Source organism: Melospiza georgiana, chromosome 9 (assembly GCF_028018845.1).
Source record: "Melospiza georgiana isolate bMelGeo1 chromosome 9, bMelGeo1.pri, whole genome shotgun sequence".
Lineage (NCBI taxonomy): Eukaryota > Metazoa > Chordata > Aves > Passeriformes > Passerellidae > Melospiza > Melospiza georgiana.
Genome location: NC_080438.1, coordinates 8,331,928 through 8,351,199, shown reverse-complemented (window position 1 = coordinate 8,351,199; position 19,272 = coordinate 8,331,928). Strand labels below are relative to the sequence as shown.

The 19,272-nt window shown below is 49.7% G+C and overlaps 1 protein-coding gene across 1 annotated transcript in view; it reads right to left on the bottom strand.

Annotated features, from left to right (window-relative positions):
• Window positions 1-1,393: 1,393 nt before the first annotated feature.
• COLGALT2 (collagen beta(1-O)galactosyltransferase 2) overlaps window positions 1,394-19,272 on the bottom strand; it is a 46,948-nt gene continuing 29,069 nt past the window's right edge. Inside the window, exons 2-12 of the mRNA XM_058030533.1 lie at window positions 18,255-18,365; window positions 16,514-16,631; window positions 15,234-15,368; window positions 12,488-12,692; window positions 8,242-8,361; window positions 7,706-7,782; window positions 6,216-6,322; window positions 5,384-5,516; window positions 4,403-4,530; window positions 3,343-3,549; window positions 1,394-2,981 (exon numbers count right to left, since the gene is read on the bottom strand). Coding sequence (XP_057886516.1) covers window positions 2,705-2,981; window positions 3,343-3,549; window positions 4,403-4,530; window positions 5,384-5,516; window positions 6,216-6,322; window positions 7,706-7,782; window positions 8,242-8,361; window positions 12,488-12,692; window positions 15,234-15,368; window positions 16,514-16,631; window positions 18,255-18,268 — 1,521 coding nt within the window. The 5' untranslated portion in view covers window positions 18,269-18,365 and the 3' untranslated portion in view covers window positions 1,394-2,704. The remainder of the gene's footprint in view (window positions 2,982-3,342; window positions 3,550-4,402; window positions 4,531-5,383; window positions 5,517-6,215; window positions 6,323-7,705; window positions 7,783-8,241; window positions 8,362-12,487; window positions 12,693-15,233; window positions 15,369-16,513; window positions 16,632-18,254; window positions 18,366-19,272) is intronic.

Genomic DNA, 19,272 nt, shown 5'->3' with positions numbered 1-19,272 from the left:
ATTGCAGACCAGTTTTATGTCTTCTGCATGAAATTATTCTCTTTTGAGCCACTGAATGACTTCTGAGGCCAGATGATACAAAAGAAGTGCCTTTGAGTGTATCCATTTCTCCCTACTGTGTGTTTTTCCTCCTGCTCTCCCAATCTTTGTTGTGTTTTCCCCTCCCTGCACACAATACCAACATTCAGATTAACAGTTTACTCACTACAGCCCCTTTCTGCTGTCTCACAAATCACTTGAGCATGAGGGGAGGCTCCTAAAGCTGCCCACAAGTCTCACACTCAGACCCTGAACTACAGCTGCCCTGGCCCTCTCATCTTACACTAAGGAAGACACAACAAAAAGCACCTGAATCTCATTTTTGAACTACCTCAGGCCACAAAACCCAACACCAGGACCTCACTCCATTTCCTTCAGGATCAATACAATCCATTGGTGAACTTGGAATTTCACATGCCATATTGAGAGCACAACAGCACTTTTCCATCCTTAGCCCACAGCAAAGACCAAGCTGGTGGGTTCCAAGCAGTCCCTACTGCAATTAACCATTTTTAGGGCCTGCCACCACAGCCTGCCTTGTGAAGAAGCTGCCAGAAGGCTGGTTCAAAGATGGTGCTCCTGCTCAGTTCTGAAACCCATTAGCTGAGTAAAAAAAACCAACAAAATTGTGTCAGGGACCTGTCTAAGGCACTGCCACATTTGCCCCTTGGTTGTACACGTCAACAAGATAATGAAGAACACTTTATTGTTGAATGGAGGGAACCTGACCCTTGAAAGAGAACCAATGGATTGGTCCATTGACAGGAGGTTAACCTGTGGAAGAGGAACAATACTCACCGGAGCTGTGGCCAGCATGGAGGGGGTATCATGAACGACTCTGGCCTCATCTCACACACTGGTCATGCTTGAGATGAGGCTGTAACTGGAAAAATTCCACTCCAGAGGAGGAGATCCAAGGCCTGGTGCTGGGGTGGAGGGGATGAAGATTTCCAGCGTCCTTCACACAGGCCATGTGGGCTCATAAAGCAAGAGACCTGCAGAGGAAGCAAGAGGCAATGTGAGGCAGGAATGACCGAGGCTGTGTGTGGGCCCATGGGGCAGCATCCATACTCACCAGGTATTGTGGGCATCTGCTCCCACATGGACACCAGCAGGAACTTGGCTTCCAGAATCACAACCTGCAGAGGGACAGGGCCGGGAATCCCTTGAGCTGGACTTCCATTAACCTCCAGAAATATCCAGGGTCAGGCTGGAGGGGGCTTGGAGCAACCTGGTGTAATGAAAGGTGTCCCTGCCCATGGCAGAGGGTTGGACTGTGGGACCTTCAGAGGTGCCTTCCACAACCCAAACCCTTCCAGGACTCTCCCACACAATGAAGAACACACAGAGCTGCTCATCTTGCACCAGGTTCTATGTATTATCAGACCGGCTGACAGGTAATAACATGTCTTCTGCAGCAGAAAGCACAACATTGATCAGTAATTATTCAAAACAAACAAAAATTAAAACCAAAACCCCAGCCATACATACTCAATGCACAGATCTGCCAGCAGGTGAGCCCCCGGATAGCAATTCCAGGAGGGAATCCTCCTGCTACCCAGAAGCTTGGGGTCTCTGCCAGTACAGTCCATGATCACCTGGCCTCTGAGAAAGGTTTTTTTTAAAAAAAATAAACACCATATCCTGCTGGCATGTGAGCCAACAGCAAAAATGTCAGAACTCATCCAAAACACAGAAAAGTTCACTCCTCACATGAAAAAATATCCAGGCAAGTCGCCCTTCCGTCCTGTGACACACAATTCTATCGGGCTGTTGAGAGAGTTACATTGCTGTAGGTTCTTTTGGTTTTAGAAGGAGAGTTTGTAACCTAACTTCTTACATTTTAAGTTCCCAAAACTTCTACACTTGCTCTTATGGCCTGAATAAACAGGCCTGCAAATAGGTCATGGGGTTTTGTTTTCCTGAAGGACTAAGTTGAGGCAGGGGTGAAGCAGGATGTGACATGGACCAGCTCTGCCTGCATTCCCTTCAGGCAATGCAGAGATAAATAAATCCAGCTACTTCCACTTGCATGGCTTCCATGACTTCAGACATTCCAAGACATCTGTTCTGGATCCAGAGGCCTGTTTAGATGGGATGCAGCAAGATTAAAAATGAGCTGATGGGAAGCCAGCACTGGTTTTGGTACAGGAGTGTGATGGGGAGAGGACACGACAGAGGAGCACTGCTCTCCTGCACTGAACACTTTGGGGAAACATCTTGATTCTGATAGAGATCCCTTTGGAAAACAAACCCAAATCCCCCAGATGCTCAGCAAACAGGGCGGTAAAAGCCTACAGACCTACAAGGAGTAACAGTGAGGGAGCAGCCCAGGTACAGCCATTCTGAAAGGCACTGACATTTGTACACCTCTATATATTAATCTTTATAAATACAGTGTTCTACACGAGGAACTGTGGAACCATGTCATTCCAGGCTGGTTTTCTTCTAACAAAAGCTTGCCAGGGCTTTTGCTTGGATCTGGAACGCTTGTTCTGCTTCCTCCTTGGTGCCCCACCCTGTCCTCGGTGGCCTGGGCAGGTGTCCGGCCCTTGGGAGTGGTGGGAAGGAGACCACATGAAGAGCTGCTCTACAACTTTCAAGGGTGAAAAGCTAAAGTGTGAGGCAGGTTCAGCTGTCAGTAGAATCCCGGGGAGGTGGGCAGTCATAGCTCGTCCCTGGCTGACGGCGTGTCCAGGGAGGGCTGGGAGGGCAGCGCGTCCTTGTTCTGGGCGTCGCTGTGGATCTTGCCCTGCTGCCGGGACTTCCAGGAGTGTGTTCTGTCCCAGTCTGTGGACACGGTCTCGTTGTCCCAGATGGTGGAGGTCTCTGTGTCGCTGAGGTAGCCTGGCTGCCCCGTGTAGTGTGTGGGGTAAACAAGCAGGGGTTCTGCTGAGAAGGCCTTCAAGTCTCTGGGCTCGTAGTACTCCATGTACTTTGTGCTACGGGGGAGAGAAACGCCGTCAGCAACAGAGGAACCTCACTGGTGCCAAGCTTGTCCCTGGGAGACATGGCCAGTGCAGGGAGCAGACTGGTCTGGGAGTGGGGAGAGGTGCTGGGGTACAGCCAGAACCGTGTCCTTACAACCACACACACCTGTACAACCAAAGCCTGCTCCCAGAGACAGACAAGTGCCTCAGACAAGCAGCCCACAAGCCCTGCCCCAGGCATTCCACTCTGTGCCAGGAGGACAAAACCAAGCACCACAAGGAGTCCCCCACCAACCAGGCTACCAACAAGACCTGGTTTAAGATCAGTCAGCAAAATCCAGCCCATCTCCCCCTGAGCCACAGAGGAACTTACACAGGGTGCTTGTTGTACATGATGGGCAGGAATTCATCCACGGGCAGCATCTTGCTGAAGGGCTCAGCCCCAATGAGCTTCTGAGCCCCATGGAAGGAGATGGCGTAGCCCAGGGTCCAGTAGGAGTAATCAGCCTCCACCAGGTTCCGGACATTGGGAACGGCTCTCTCGGGCTCCTGCACCTGCATCCTTTTCCGGCCAATGTAGCTGCAGGGGTCAGAAAAGGAGATGGGACCAAAGTGAATCCATAGTGTCACAGACACATTTTATGAAAAATCCTTTCCTTAGGACTTTTTCTCCTGAGAACCTGACAGGCCTCAGGAACAAAATGTAATCAATGGTTATCTGCTGCTGTGGAATGCAACAGGTGCATCTGTGATTGGTCTCATGTGGTTGTTTCTAATTAATGGCCAATCACAGTCAGCTGGCTTGGACTCTCTGTCTGAGACACAAGCCTTTGTTATCATTCTTTCTTTTTCTATTCTTAGCTAGCCTTCTGATGAAATCCTTTCTTCTATTCTTTTAGTATAGTTTCAATATAATATATATCATAAAATAATAAATCAAGCCTTCTGAAACATGGAGTCAGATCCTCATCTTTTCCCTCATCCTAAGACCCCTGCGAACACCATCACACCACAGCAATTAGGACATGACTGTTTGTGCCAGCCAGGCCAGGGCAAAGGGCCAGTCCCAGAATAATCCCTGACCCAGCTCACAGATTTCCATCCTGCACCACTATCCAAGCCTTAATCCAGTGGGTGGGACAGCTGTGAGAGGCTTCCTAAGGGAGCTAAGATGACACAGTCTGAGGCTCAGGACTGAGCTGTGCAGGTTCCTCTGTCAGCATCTCCAGCACAGCTGAGTCAAACAACATTGTCCACACCACGGGCAGGGATGGTGCCCTGGCAACAGCTGCTCCAGAGGGTGGATCTGCCGTGGTGGGAAGGGCTACCAAGAACTCTGTGCCCTGCAGCATCAACCTGCACCTCTGCCATGCCCCAGCAGTGCTGCCAACCTCCCCAGGTGCCCAGGACCTCCCAGAGGAGCAGGAACTTACATCAGCTCCCAGTCTAACTGAGCTTGCTCGATGTCGTCCATCAGCTTCATGAGCTTCCTCTTGAACTGGTGCTCGAAGCGCACATCGTCCTCAATGACCAGGGTCTTCTCCAGGCCCCTGCTCACCACCTGAAACACGAGGGCTCCAGCGTGAGCTCAGTGGCCCCCATGGGTGCCCTGCTGTCACTGGGGCCACCCTGACCTGCCAATGCCTCCCAGACCACGCAGGCAGGAAGCTGGAGAACCACTCTGTGACATATACGTTATATGCCAAACCACTGGAACTTGCTCCTGCTCAGATGGAGAATAAAGGGAAAAAAACAGGAGTGTTTCCTTAACCCCACTTGCTTTTTAGAACGTTCTTGCCTTTCTTCTAAGCAAGCCTGCCCCAAGCAGGATATTGGATGGACTGCAAAAACAGTCATGAAAGTGTTCTGATAAAAATTATTTGGAGCTGAGGGCAAATGAAACACAGAATCCCTGAATGGTTTGGGTTGGAAGGGACCTTAAAGATTATTTCCTTCCACCCCTGCCATGGGCAAGGACACCTTCCACTGTCCCAGGTAGCCCCAAGCACCATCAAACCTGGCCTTGGACACATCCAGGGATCCAGGGGCAGCCACAGCTTCTCTGGGCACCCTGTGCCAGGGCCTCAGTACCCTCAGAGGGAAGAACTTCTTCCCAACATTCCATCTAACCTGCCCTCTGGCAGTGGGAAGCCATTCCCCCTTGTACTGTCTCTCCCTCCCTTGTTCCAAGTCCCTCTCCAGCTCTCTTGGAGCCCCTGTAGGTATTGTAAAAGGAAAGGGGAGGTGCGAAAGGTGAACACTGCATTCAAGAAAAGCCCTGCAATCCAAGGAAATCACTCCTATCCTACCCTTCCAGACACCTCGGCTGGATCCAGTGCTCTGCACCAGGACTGGCTGTGCACCAGGACACAGCACCTTCCTGCAGGACCCTCAAGGCCCCCTAAAGCCCTCACCTCCTTCCAGATGTAGTAGTGGCTCAGGAAGCAGCCGATCTCTCCTCTGGTCAGGGGCCTGGAGGAGTAGGGGTCCCGGTACCCCGGCAGCATTTCGATGCTGAGAGCTTTCAGCTGACTCGTGTTCAGTGCTCTGGGAAACACAAAGTATTTATCACCATTGCAAAACAGTAAGTCACTTCAAGCCAGACGCAGGCACAGCATGGGGAATGCTGCTGATGGTCAGGGAAAAGGCACACCTTGAGAAATTCCTACACTTGTTTTGCTCAAAAACAGAAAGGAAAATTAACTTCTTGATTTACATCTCTTAGTCAAGCTGATAAACTGTATCCTTAACTCTGCCAAAGACTTTTCATGGGACCATCAATTATCTTTAACTCTGCCAAAAACTTCCTGTGGGACAATCCTCTTGCCAGGTGCTTGGCTTTGATTAACTTTCTGAGGCTTTGATAGGATCCCAAGTCTCCAAGACCACTAGATGGTATGTGGGCTCCTTTTTCCTTCAGGCCTTTTTGCAACTCACAGACTCAAAATTTCTGCCTTGGTTACTCATTATTAAAAGGTCTTAATATACCTTAGAATAACAGAATTATTATTAATATTGGAAAAGCCCTCTAATATCCACAAATCCAGAGACTGACTAATGGCAAAGGAGGAAAGAAACAGAGCAGAATTGTCCTGACAGATGGTCAGGGAGATCTGAGTGGTGCTCAGCTCCCCCTGCAGCCAAACCCTGCCCTGCTGGGAGTAGGTCAGGGCACCCAAGGAGATGCTGTGAAGCAGTAAAGCACATCCCACTCTGAAAACATCCTCAAGCCCAACCAAAACTCACTTTCCATCCACAGCCTCCACTACCTTCACTGCAATCTCCTGCTCATAGAGCGTCCGCAGCATCCGATCCCGCCGGTCCTTGCGGCGCTTCAGGTTGATCATGAAAATCTGGGGGGAACACAAAGACACCAGGACATCACACTCCCAGCTGGGAGGGAGGGAGGGAGGGAGAAGGGAAGTCCTGATCCAGCCCTCTCCAGCAGCCCCTCTGGAAAAGCAGGTCTTGTGAAAATACCACGTGTGTGTTCACTCCAGGTTGTCTAGAATTTGTCAAAAAGCTGAGCTTGGTTTTGAGTTGAAAGTGTAGAGGTTTCTTCTCTAATAACTACTTTTTATGGATGTTCACAGAGAAAACTTGCTCTTTCAGGATGAAGAAAATGAGGAGAGAGCAGTTAGAGCCAAGTCTGTAATTTCCAAAGACACAGGATGTTTAGGTTTGTATAAAACAGAATAACATGACCATCGGCAGCATCAATCCTAGGGGAACACTGCCACTGCCTGGATTTAGGATTATCAGCAGGGCCACCATCCAAGTACAAGGCCATGGTAAAGAAAGGATTTTTGTGATTACTTCTGGCACTGAAAATCCACTGTGATCCCTACCAGAGCAGAGAGCCAAGGCTGGGAACAGAGATGTCTGGGCAGGGCTCTATCCAAAGCCTTGAGGAGACTGGTGGAGGGCTGAGGACTGAAGCCCTCACTGCAGGTAACCCTCAGGGACTCAGGGATGTTTTTTAGTCCCAGGCAGGCTGGTACAAGCACAGCCTTGTAGCCCACAGAGCAAATCCTCATTTCAGTAAGGAGCAGAACGAATTTCAGCTCAGTACAAATTAAAGAACAATAAACTGGATAAATACAGCACAGCCACAAAGGACAACATGGAAAAAAAACTGTTCCAGCTGTGCCTTAAACACAGACACACAGCTGGGTTGGGTTCAGCCTCAGGAGCCCCACAGACAGATGGAGCAGGGCACAGCAAGAAGACAAAGGCTCCCCTGATCCCCACAACTCCCTCAGTCCCAGAGCCACCCTGCAGCTGCACACACAGGGGCTGCTGGCTCTGGGAATAACACAGACACCAGGCAAGCAGAGCCTGGAACGTCCCTCTCCAGCTCTCTCCCACGGTTTGCATCCCTGGGGGTGTCCAAGGTGGGCCAGAACTCAGCTGTGAGCCTGCATGCCCCACGTGCTCTCAGCTCTCCAGGGTCTCTCTCAGGTGAGAGAAATCCTTCCCTCCTGCCACTGGAGAGCTTCACCAAAGGCCCAATTACTGTCACAGATGGAAGGGAGGCCAAGCTGCTCTGCAGAATCAGATGTAGAGCAAACAGCACAAGAACAGAGGAGTTAACTTGTTTTTCAGCCTCACTTCTGCCTTCTCTTCCTGGCTGGATTAAACCCATGTCATGGCATGGTTTATATTGGAAGGGACATATTAAGGATCAGGTGATGAGTGAGAAAACAAGACAATAAAGAGCAGAGCAGGCTCCTTACTTCATCAAAGCCCATCTTGTCAGGGTGCTTCGGGGGCACAGAGATGTACTGAGAGGGCTCCACGGGAGGGCGATCGACTGAAAGAGAGGAGAGACCCCAGAGTCACCCCCGAGCGCTCCCTGCAGTGGACATGACCTGTCTGAAGGTGTCTCCCTCCCTCCCGGGATCCCGGGATGAGGAGCCACTGCAGCATGGGAACAGCAGGAAGCACCACATGGCACAGCCAGAGCCAGCAGCCATGAGCCAGACAGACGGCAAGAATAAAACACGGACATGCAGCACCCTTTTCCACATGAAGGATGCATTTGATCTAGGGAAGTTGAGGGATTTTGTGGATGGAGTTGACCTGACCATGAAGCAATTACATCTCTAGGTAGAGAAGTTGTGGAAAATTTTGAAAGCTGTGTATCAAAACAAGATTAGAGCAGACAGGTTGGGATGCAGACTTGCAAGAGAATGAGAGCTGGGCTGCTGGCAGGAGAGCTCTGCAGGCATTAACCTGGGGGGTCTATCATGGCAAGGGCACAGCAACTCACTCATGGCCTCGATCAGGGTGTGCACAAAATTCTCAGCTTCCTCCTGCAGCGACTGCTGCGGCTTCAGGGGCATGGGAAGGAACCCGTAGTGCTCACGGTTGCAGATGAACATCTGGACTCCTGGGGATCACAGAGAAGCAGAAATCAGCCCTGCTACCAGGGCACTGCACTGCCACAAACACACTTGTGCCAGGAGCTCAGTCCCAAATAGTTCTGCCTCATAAGCAAAGAATCAGAATCATTCCAGTTCCACTCTCTGTTTCACCTGGCTGGCAGCAAGTGGCCTCTCCCATAAAACCAATCCCCACTGGCTGCCTAACCAACCCTCCAAGGGCCTGGGCTGGCAGGGGCTGTGGCTTCCCACTGAAACAGAGTGGGTTTAGATTGGATATTGGGAAGGAATTGTTCCCTGTGAGGGTGGGCAGGCCCCGGCACAGGGTGCCCAGAGAAGCTGTGGCTGCCCCTGGATCCCCGGCAGTGTCCAAGGCCAGGTTGAATGGGGCTTGGAGCAAGCTGGGATAGTGGAATGTGTCCCTGAAATGAGATGATCTTTAAGGTCCCTTCTAACTCAACCCATTCTGTTCTTCATCACTGCTTCCTTTTGCTTTGGCTAGGAAATAAAGGTGATACATTTTCACCTGTGCTGGCAAAAGGCTTCAAGGAATACATATAACAACAACCTTTGAAATGCCAAGTCACCACCAAACACAGTCCTTTCCTCTCCAGAACTAATTTTTACTGTGCCCTGAAGATGAAAGGAAAATCCCAGTGAGACACCAGTGAGGAGAACAGATGTGACAACATTAACACCCTTGTACTCAAAAGCTTTTGCAACTGCTTGTTGAAGGTGGGAAACAGAGAGAAGGTGCAAAGCCTGTCCTTGGAGTGGATGCATTTGCAGGGCACAGCCTCACCCAGTGGGAACATTCCAGCATCAGCAGAACACTTTTCCCTCTGAGATGACAAGGATTTGCTCACTGGCTGTAACTCTGCCTTTCACATCAGGCAACATGCTCAAAGGCCACATCCAGAGAAGCCAAGGGAAGGATTTCCGTTGTTTTTCATTGAGTTCTGGTAAGGTCCTTTATTAATTAACCCAAATCAAAGCTGCTAGAACCCGAGCAACCGGCCAAAAACTGCCTTTGTCTTTCTTTTTTTAATTCTTTTTAATGAAACAAGCTTAACCAGCCCCCTCCCTCGAGGAAATAAATGAAAAGCAGACACTACCTGGTGAGCTGATGCTTTCATCTGTCAGTGCCCCTAATCCATGGTATTTTTAGCAGAGTGGAACTGTTGGCACTAATGAATCTGGTGTTTCTCTCATTTTAAGTTCTACAAGTAAATTGCTGGCTATGCTCCTTGCCAAAACACATTCAGCTGTCAGCTGCAATTTAGGTAAATGGCACAATAAAAAACTACTACCTGCAGACATGAATGGATTTGGCACTGATCTAATCAACTAATCTTATCTGGCTCACTGATCTCCGCTCTTATCTTCCGCTGCCTTGAACGTAATCTGCACAGATTCACACCAGTGTTCCTGCTCTGTCTGGGATTAAATGCACTTGAAAATGGTAAAGCTCCCATAAAGGAGGGAGGGGAACTCACTCTCCAGCTCTGTTTTTATAACAAAATTAAATGATTGCTACAAGGGATAGAAAAACTACAGGGGCTTGTATTATTCTTCTTAATGGGCTTTAAAGGCAGTGTCCAGGATTTACAGTCACAGCCTAAAACCACAGCTACAGTTAAGAAACCAAAATTGCCCCCATTTCCCTGTGACCAGACCTTCCTGCTGGCTGGATCAAGGGCTTCAGAGACCCAGCCTAAAAGGCAGCTCAGGAGATCAAGGAATCATGGAATGGTTTGGGTTGGAAGGGACCATAAAGCCCATCCAGTGCCACCCCCTGCCATGGGCAGAGACAGCTTCCATTGCCCCATCCAAGCCTGGCCTTGGACACTTCCAGGCATCCAGGGGCAGCCACAGTTTCTCTGGGCACCCTGTGCCAGGGCCTGCCCACCCTCACAGAGAACAATTCCTTCCCAATATCCCATCTGACCCTGCCCTCTGGCAGTGGGAAGCCATTCCCCTTGTCCAAGTCCCTCTCCAGCTCTCCTGGAGGCTCCTTTAGTCTCTGGAAGGGTCTCTAAGGTCTCACCTGAGCCTCCTTTTCTCCAGGCTGACCTGGCTGAAAGCTCTCCTGTGAGTGCAAGGGGCTCTGCAGAGTGCAGTGCTGGCAGTAACCCCCCCACTCAGCTCTGCTCACATGCAGCACTCCCACACAGGCCACGTCCTCTCCCTGAGGTGGGATGCTCTTTGGAGCACCACAGAACAGCTGCTTCCAGCAGCACATTGCCTGTTGGGAATTGATGATTTTTTAAGCACAGCTTTTGGCCTGGACAAAAGCCAGTATAATTTCTGACTTGAGGGAAAGTAAGTGAAATTACTCCAAAAAGAAATTTCCCTCAAAGCACACACATTTTTCACATTTCTGAACTTGGATGTCATCCCTTTATCCTGGGTGACAAGACTGAGCTCAGGACACAAGTGAACAATCTGAGCAGATGAACAGGCCAGACAGCTGGAGCAAAGCCTTCCATGTCATGGGTCAGTCCTGGAAAAAGCTGGTGTTGCAGGACAGAAGGAAAAAATGATGGGTTTGAATCCCTGAAATATTTCTGAAGCAGCTGGAGCTAATGCACTGCAGTTACCACAGGGGCTGGAGGCTGCACTTCTGGGAGAGCTGTCAGAGGGAAGGAGTGGAGGGGTAGATTTTAAGCAGCCTGCTTTGCTCTCCAAACTTAAACCTCAGCTCTCCTCTGGAGCCAAGAGGTGACACTTGGGGACACGGTTCAGTGATGGATTTGTGTGCTGGGGAAACACTGAACTGAATGGCCTTGGGGGTCTCACTCTGTGCTTCTGCACTCATGGCCTGACTCTGAAAGTCAGGACCCTGAAGCTGCTCTGCAATTCCCTTCTCACCTCTGCCTCCCAAGGGCTCCAATCTCAGCTCTTGCTGCCTCTCCTCCACCATTCATCTTATCTGACACTCCTCATCCTCCCACAGCTGGTTCTGAGAACGCCCTGCTCACCCTGCCAAGACAACAACATCATTTCTGGTGCTGCCAACCAGACCCAGCACTACAAGGGAAGCTACAGGCAGCTGGTGGCTGCTGTGCTGCTCTGGGATCAGTGGGAAGGGAGGCTCAGCCTGCAGAACAACAACAACAGCAGCCACTCTTCTTCCCTTGGCTTTCTCCCTGCCTGCCTGCTCCCAAGAGCCTTCCTGCTCTCCTTACCTTTCCATCTTCTGCAGAGGACAGGGAGCACCAACTGCACATCACTCAGAGGATTCATGAATAACTTCTTGATAATTCACCCCACCAAACCACTCACTTCTGAACAGAAGGCACTCATGGTGCTGCTGAGGTTTCACCAATCCCTTTTTCCTTTTAATGCCCCAAACTTTTCCCTTTTCAATGCAGCAGGCAAGGAAAAACACAGATGGCCACTGCAGTCCTGGGAGCCCCCTTCAGCTGTGACACTGCTACACACAGGTCTGGCAGCCTGGACAGCTGGAAACAGAACATCCCCAAGAGCCACTCTCCAGAAATAAATGGGACTAAACATCCTCATCACAAGCATGAACAGCAGCAGCACAAGGCACTTCAGAGACAGTGATGTCCCAGCAACACCTGGAGCTCTCTTAAAACATCAACAGCCAGAGATTTCCTCTCCCTGGAAGTACCCAAGGCCAGGTTAGATGAGGCTTGAAGCAACCCGGTCTAGTGGAAAAGGTGTCTGTGCCCACAGCGTGGAATGAGTTGAGCTGTAAAGTCCCTCCTAACCTGAACTGTTCTAGGATCCTATGGTTTAAGAAGAGTCCCTTGTCCTCACCCCTTTCCTCATGGATCCTTTGGAAGTGGTAACTTTAGATACCTCACCCCCAGACCACCTTCCACTCTCCCAGCACCCCCCTGTGTTCACCTGCTGTGACACCAACCAAGGGTGGAACCCCACATTTTGTCTCTGACATATTGCCTCATCCCAGGAAACAAGCAGCAATCCAAAACTGCCTTTCCAGTCAGCTGCTGCTGGATACCCCTGCCCAGATCCCAGAGAGGAAAGGGAGCAGGGTCTGAACTCCCCATGGAAGCCCACCCAGGACTCTGGGGCTGTGCCCCTGCAGTGGAGGCCTGTGTGTCTCTAGGAGGGAGCCCTCCCCAGCAGGAGCCCTGGACACACCTGCCTGGCGGCTGGAGAAGGCAAAGACCATGATGTCATCGAAGCTCCAGGTGTAGTCGTGGTGTGGGGGGTAGAAGGCCAGCTTGGCAGAGGCCTCCTTCCTCAGATCAATGAGGAACGTGGAATGCACCATGGGGACAGCAAAGCAGCCCATCCTCTTCCATTCCCGGATCAGGGGGTACTCCAGGGTCCTCTTGTAGTAGCCCTGAAACCACAAAGAGGGGCTGTTGGCACAAGAGATTCCTGCTTCAAAGCTCTTCCTTACCAAGAGCTCACACCCTGAGCTCTCCAGCAGAGGTTCACCAGGGCTCAACTCTCAGTTTTTTCAGTGTCTCCCATTTGGAAATGGCTCAGTCAAGTATTTAGAAACAGTCTTCTTCCCAAAAGTTAAAAACTGACCTTCTCCCTATTTTACAGAAGCTCTTGGAGAGCCCAACCTTTCCACTGTAAAATTCCCCTGCAATGGAGCTCCAAACCTCAGACGATTTTCTCCTGGTTCTTAAAAACCCTTTTTGCACTTAGACTCTCCAGCCTGATCCTGGAAGCTGCTGAGCATCCATGACATCCTCCACACTCAACAGGCACAAAGTCCATTCAGTATCCCAGAGAGTAGGATCTGCAAATTAATTCTATCCATAAATTCTATCCTATCCATGACTTTTAAAAGAATAATTTGTTGTCACTGCATTGAAGACAACATCTCAGTCTCCATCAGCTGTGTAAGAATCCCTGCTTCCTCCACCCTGGGACAAGCAGGTTTGATACTCACTCCTGACTCTGCCTGGGGAGGCACTTCAGTCACTCCTGGGTAATTCCCTGTACCAGGAGCTCTGCCACACTTCAGCACTCTGGGTGCAACACCCACAGTGTGTGTGGCTCATGTGGACATAAATACACTGAATTCCTCCAGGAAGAAAACCCCAGAGCATCAAACTGACATCTGGATGGTTGAATCCAGAGCAGATTCTGGGCTTTACAGAAACAATGAGTCACTAAAAGAAGTTAAAGCTCCATTTATGCTCTATTTTCCATGAGCATTCAGGCACTGGCTGAGCAAAAGCCAGAAGAACTGCTCTGCCTGGGCTGTGTGGGGCCAGGGTGTGGTGCAATGTGCCTGGTTATGGATCTGCCATCTCCCTCTGCCTTTCAGGGGCACTGTGACCATGCTGTGAGGATGGCATATCCCAAACACAGCCATCCTGAGTGCCACAGGAAGCAGCAGGCAGGAGGAGATGTGACTGGCATTCCCACCAAAGGAAGGGTTAACACACCCACCCTTTAACCTGAGAATGCCCACAAGAGAAGATGCTGGACACTCATCTTTCCTCCTCCTTGTCACCCTGGGTTTTTGGGGCTGTCCTTGCTCATAAATCATGTGGGCAAGGAGGGCTCCAACTCCCCCACACTGCTGCCTCTCCCCAGATTTGCTCCATGACAGATAAATGCCAGTCTGTCTGGGGCTAGACTTGGCTCAGTGGCCCTGTGCTGGGGAAGGATGTTTCAGGATGTGCTCCAGCTGTGATTCCCTCCCCAAGCCCCCTGGGAGAGCAAGGCTGAGCACACACAGCCCTGGGACCACATGTAGAAACAGGAGAAAAGGAAAAATAAAGGGAGAACTTTCCTCTTCACTCCAGCAGGATTTTTTTTTTTAAACCAAATTTGGCAAGATGCTTTTGCTGGTTTTCCTCTCCCCTTTTCTCAGTCAGTGTTGGTAATGGTGGAAACTTCCTGCTGGAGAGGTAGGGTTGGTGCACATGGGCAGAGATCCACTCCAGCCTGGAAGCAGGGCTGATGTACCCCTGGAAAACCTTGGCTGACTTAGCCTTAAAAACTTAAAAGCACAACCAATACCTTTGCTATGAAGTTTATATCTCCATTTTCAAACAAAGCAAACAAACCCAAGTGAAACAAACAAACACACCTCATCACACCCCCTTTCTTATCTCTCTATTTACTTCCCAAGAATTTGGAATGTTCAGGATCTTTTCCTGCTATTTTTATCCAATTACTTGGTCTGAACTGTGGAACTCCTTGCCAGAAGATGGTGTGGGTGCCAAAAAAGAGATTCAGACAGGGATTTCTGTAGAATAAAAAAGAATCACTGAGAGCTCTAAAGACAAATATATTCCTCAAAAACCCAGAAGGGGATTGCCCGAGGAAAGAAAAGTATTTTGGAGAAGTAACACTCACTTTTTTTCCCTATTCTTATACTATTCCCTAGACATCTGCAGATGAACCTGTGCTCTGAACCAGTGCAGTTATGTGGATCAGAAGTAACATGAAAAGGGAACACTGAGAAGGTAACATGGAACTCTAATTTTTAGGCTCAGCACCAGTACCTGTTACATGCACACTTCAGCACACACACTCCCTAGAAGGCAAAGGATGTTGCCCCACTTCAAAAATCTTGTTCAGAGATGAGAAAGATAACTTAGACACAATGGAGGTCTGAGGAAAGAAAAGCAAATTCCTCTTGGATTAGCACCACTATACAAAAAAAAATGGCCTAAAATTATGTCCCAAGGGTTTTAAGGCCATTACAGAAACATGGAACCACCTTAAAAAAATTCTGTTTATCAGTGGGGTTTGTGTGGGATCCCACCATGTGTTAACACCAGCTCAGAGCTACAGCAGCAGATGGGAAAGCCCAGAGAACAGGGAGGATGGCTGCTGCTCCAGAGACAGGGCAGGAGCCCCTGGAGGACCCCAGTCACACAGCCCCAGCACTGTTCAAAGGGTCACCTGCCTGGGGAGTGATGCCACACCAGAAGTTGGAGTAGAGCGAGCGGGACTCGAGCATCGGCGCCACCAGGGTCTTGTTCTCTGCTATCAGCAGGTTCAGGGTCTCTGGGTTGGTCAGTAAATTATCTGCATCAATAAACTACAGAAGGAAGAGGGAAAAAAACTGTTAACAGATGAAACAATATGAATCCCTTGATGCTTTCTTGGGAGTGAGGCAGCCAGAGGTACATGAGCAGCCCTGATGTGGGCACAGTGCCTGTCCCCTGTGCTGCCACTGCTGGGCACCTCTGGCCCCTCACAATGAGAAAAGACCTTGAGGGGCTGGAGCAAGTCCAGAAGAAGGGAATGGAGCACCAGGAGGGGCTGAGGGAGCTGGGAAGGGGCTCAGCCTGGAGAAAAGGAGGCTCAGGGGGACCTTGTGGCTCTGCACAACTCCTGACAGGAGGGGACAGCCAGGGGGGTCAGGCTGTGCTCTCAGGGAAGTTTAGATTGGATATTAGGAAAAATTCCTTCTAAAAGAATGGCCAGGCATTGAAATAGGCTGTCCAGGCCAGGGGTTGAGTCACCATCCCAGGAAGTGTTGAAAAATGTGTGCACCTGGGAATGTGGCTTAATGGTGAATATGGCAGGTCAACAGCTGGACTCACAGATCTCAGGCCTTCTCCAGCCTTAACAATTTTATGATTCCATGAGGTCAGCAAAAAAGCCACCCTAAAAGCAGTGAGCTGGTGGGTTTGACTCCCTAGGGCACAGGGCTGTCACAGGGAAGATGGGGGCAGCTGCTCCTGGGCACAGCAATGAGACGGGCAGAGACCTTCCCTGAGTCCATCCAACCTTATGCCAGCACAGGGAGCTGCCAGGGAAAATAACATCACTGGAAATTCAGGGTGAGCTCATTCTGTGAAAAGCATCAAGAACAACTCCTCAACTGCCCTCACACCTCACCTGCTTGGAGGCTTTGGGAACACCCCCCTCACAGTGACCAAAGGCAGCATCTTCCCACAACTGCCCTGCACAACTATTTCCCTTACCTTTCACCAGGTGGGGATCAATCTGGGAGACCCTCCCACCACCAGGACTGTGCTCAATCCTGGTGCCTGTGGAGAAAGCTCCAAGCTTAGCCAGGACTCACCTCCCTCACCACAAAGTCTCTGGCTCACCAGAGCAAGAAATGACCCACGACATCTCAACCTGTCTTTAGCTGGAGAGAAAACTTTCTGACAGCCCCCAGTACTGAAGAGAGCGCCTGGAAAGCTTTAGTAATGAATGAGAGCTCGTGCTCACCAGGATATAGTCTGACCACTTGTCCCGGGCCGCGCGCAGGGCAGCCTGGCGCAGCTTCATCACGTGGGTGAACCGAGAGCTGGGCCAGTGCTTCGGCCCCAGTTCTTCTGGGTAGGACCTGGAAAGGAAATAAAAAGTCACTGTAAGCCATGCCTGGGCCTTATTACACCGAAAAAAATGTGAAAGAAGGAAAGAAAGGAAAGGAAGGAAAGGAAGAAAGAGAGAGAGAGAGAGAGAGAAAGAGAGAAAAAGAAAGAAAGAGAGAGAGAGAGAGAGAGAGAGAGAAAGAGAGAAAAAGAAAGAGAGAGAGAGATAGAGAGAGAGAGAAGAAAGAAAGAAAGAAAGAAAGAAAGAAAGAAAGAAAGAAAGAAAGAAAGAAAGAAAGAAAGAAAGAAAGAAAGAAAGAAAGAAAGAAAGAAAGAAAGAAAGAAAGAAAGAAAGAAAGAAAGAAAGAAAGAAAGAAAGAAAGAAAGACAGTTCCATTGCTTCATTATGAAAGAAAAACAGCATAGAGTCACCTCAGGCAACCCAGGAGAGGTTTTGAGGGAGAATAATTCCAAGTTCTGTGCTGGCATGAGCACAGAAGGCACCAGAGAACAAGCAGTGCCAGTTTTCTGACGACACCACCCGGGGCAGGAGCTGCTGGGGCAGCAGAGGGGACCCTCCAAACCCACCTGCAGCCCCCTGACCCCCCTGACCTGGGGTACAAACTCACCTGCCCTTGGCCTAGCAGCACCAGCAGGGCTGGGATGTGAAGATAAAGGCAGCCTGGCTTCCTCCAGGGCTCTGGGCATTTTTGGGAACTGCTAACACATCCCAGGAGCAGCCCCTAAATCTCCCAACACCCAGCCCCACCATGGCAGCAAAGTCACATGCATGGCTCTGCCTTCAGCAATGGCTTTTTAACAAAGATGGAAGGGAACCCAGGGGCAGATCCCAATGAGGAATAAGACTTTGAAACAGTGCCAGAGTTAAGTCAGGGAAGGAGCTAAGAATTTCAAAAGGTTTTTGCAGAACTTAAGCAAAGTTTGGCAGGATGAAGGAAACTCAATTCAAAGGAAAGGATTAAAAATGTCAATAAAACCAGCACTCCCTGGGGGTTTGTACCACAAGCTCCCCATCGCTGCAGTGAGGAACTCAAATATAAAAGCAGGCCTAAAGGAAGGGGAAACTGATGTAATTTTCCTTGATGGAAGAAACTGCAAACAGAACAAACCCAGGAACAGCTGATCTTCAAAATAAATAAAAATTAAAGTAATAAAAATCCAACACATCATATTTCAAAGCAATGGTCCTGCAAATCATGTAAAGGCACAATAATTAAATCTAGTTCTGTGGCTCAGCACTTACTGAATATTTGATGTGTCAGAGCTTTCATAGATATTATGAATGGGGCTATAATTTCTCTGCTTCCTTGCAAATAAAGAATGGTAATTTTAATTCCCTGTAGCTCTTGATGTAATTTGTTTACCATGCAAAGAAAGCAGTGACAGATGCTGAATAACTCAATGGAAAATGTTTCTTCCACAAAATTCTGCATGAGGTGCTACACTAAAGTCAGAGACCTTTCTAGAGACCTTACCTCACCTTTTTCCCTAAGAAAACAATTTTAATGGGACAGACTCAAGAAAGCAAACAATCCACATTTTAACACTTGGACATTTAGTGCCAGCTCCTGGTTTGGAAACAGAAAACCTTGGGAATTTGGGCTGTGCAGCCAAGAGCCCTCCCAGGTACTCACGGGGGCTCCTCCATGGGTCTCCACTCCACGTCGTGGTACAGGTGCTGCACATTCTTCAGCCACTCCCTGAGGATTGCTGTGGTGTTGTCAATGTTGTGGTCAGTGGCTGCCCTGGCAAAGCAAGAGCAAAGGAAGCAGTTGGCACAGGGTTTGTGACTAAACCCTGCTCTACCATGGAGCCCTCTGCCCAGTCCAGCCACCAAAAAAGACAAGACTGAGGTTTAACAGGTTTAAGACTGAGGTTTAACCCCAGCTGGTGACTGAGCACCACCACTGTGGAAAGGGGAAGGGCACAAAGCCTGTGGGCTGACAAAAGAACCATGTAGTAACTGAAACAAATGACTAAAATGTGCTCTCAGTGGAGGGGAGGGATATAGTGCTCGCTGAAGAATGGTTTTTTCCCTCAGGGTTGAACTGAACAGAGCAGGAGGCACAGATTCCCATCCCTGACAGCAATCCCATGGAAATGCTCCCACACACTGCTCTCTGCCTTCAAGTCACAGGATGAGTGAGCCAAGTCCCATCCCAGCAGCTCCTCCCCAGTACCAGGATTTGCACACCCTCCATGGGGCTGTGTCAGATCCCACCAAACTCCTCTCACTGACAGGGCTGCTCATTTTTCCTAGCTGGAATGGGCAGGAAAGCACAGTCCTGTGGCAGTGCACAGCTCAGCAAGCTCCACTGGGAATTTATAATCCCTGCATATTCCTCTGGGAGCATAAATAGTCCCACAAGGTTTGGTGCAGACAGTAAAGCCAGTGTGAAACACATCACTGAGGGAGGCTGCTGGAAGCTCCCATCAGCTGCTATCCATTTCTTGGTTCATCCTCCAGCTCCACAGACCCAAAGGCACTTCCCAGAACATTCTCCACCTTACTTAAAGCCAGAGCTCCCTGTAGCCAGTGGAGAGAAAGGAGCCACATCCCAAACCCTACAGCTACTCCAAAGCTATTTCAGGAGAATACCTCCACTCCAAGCCACCATATGACCCTAGAGATGAAAACCAGGACATGAACCC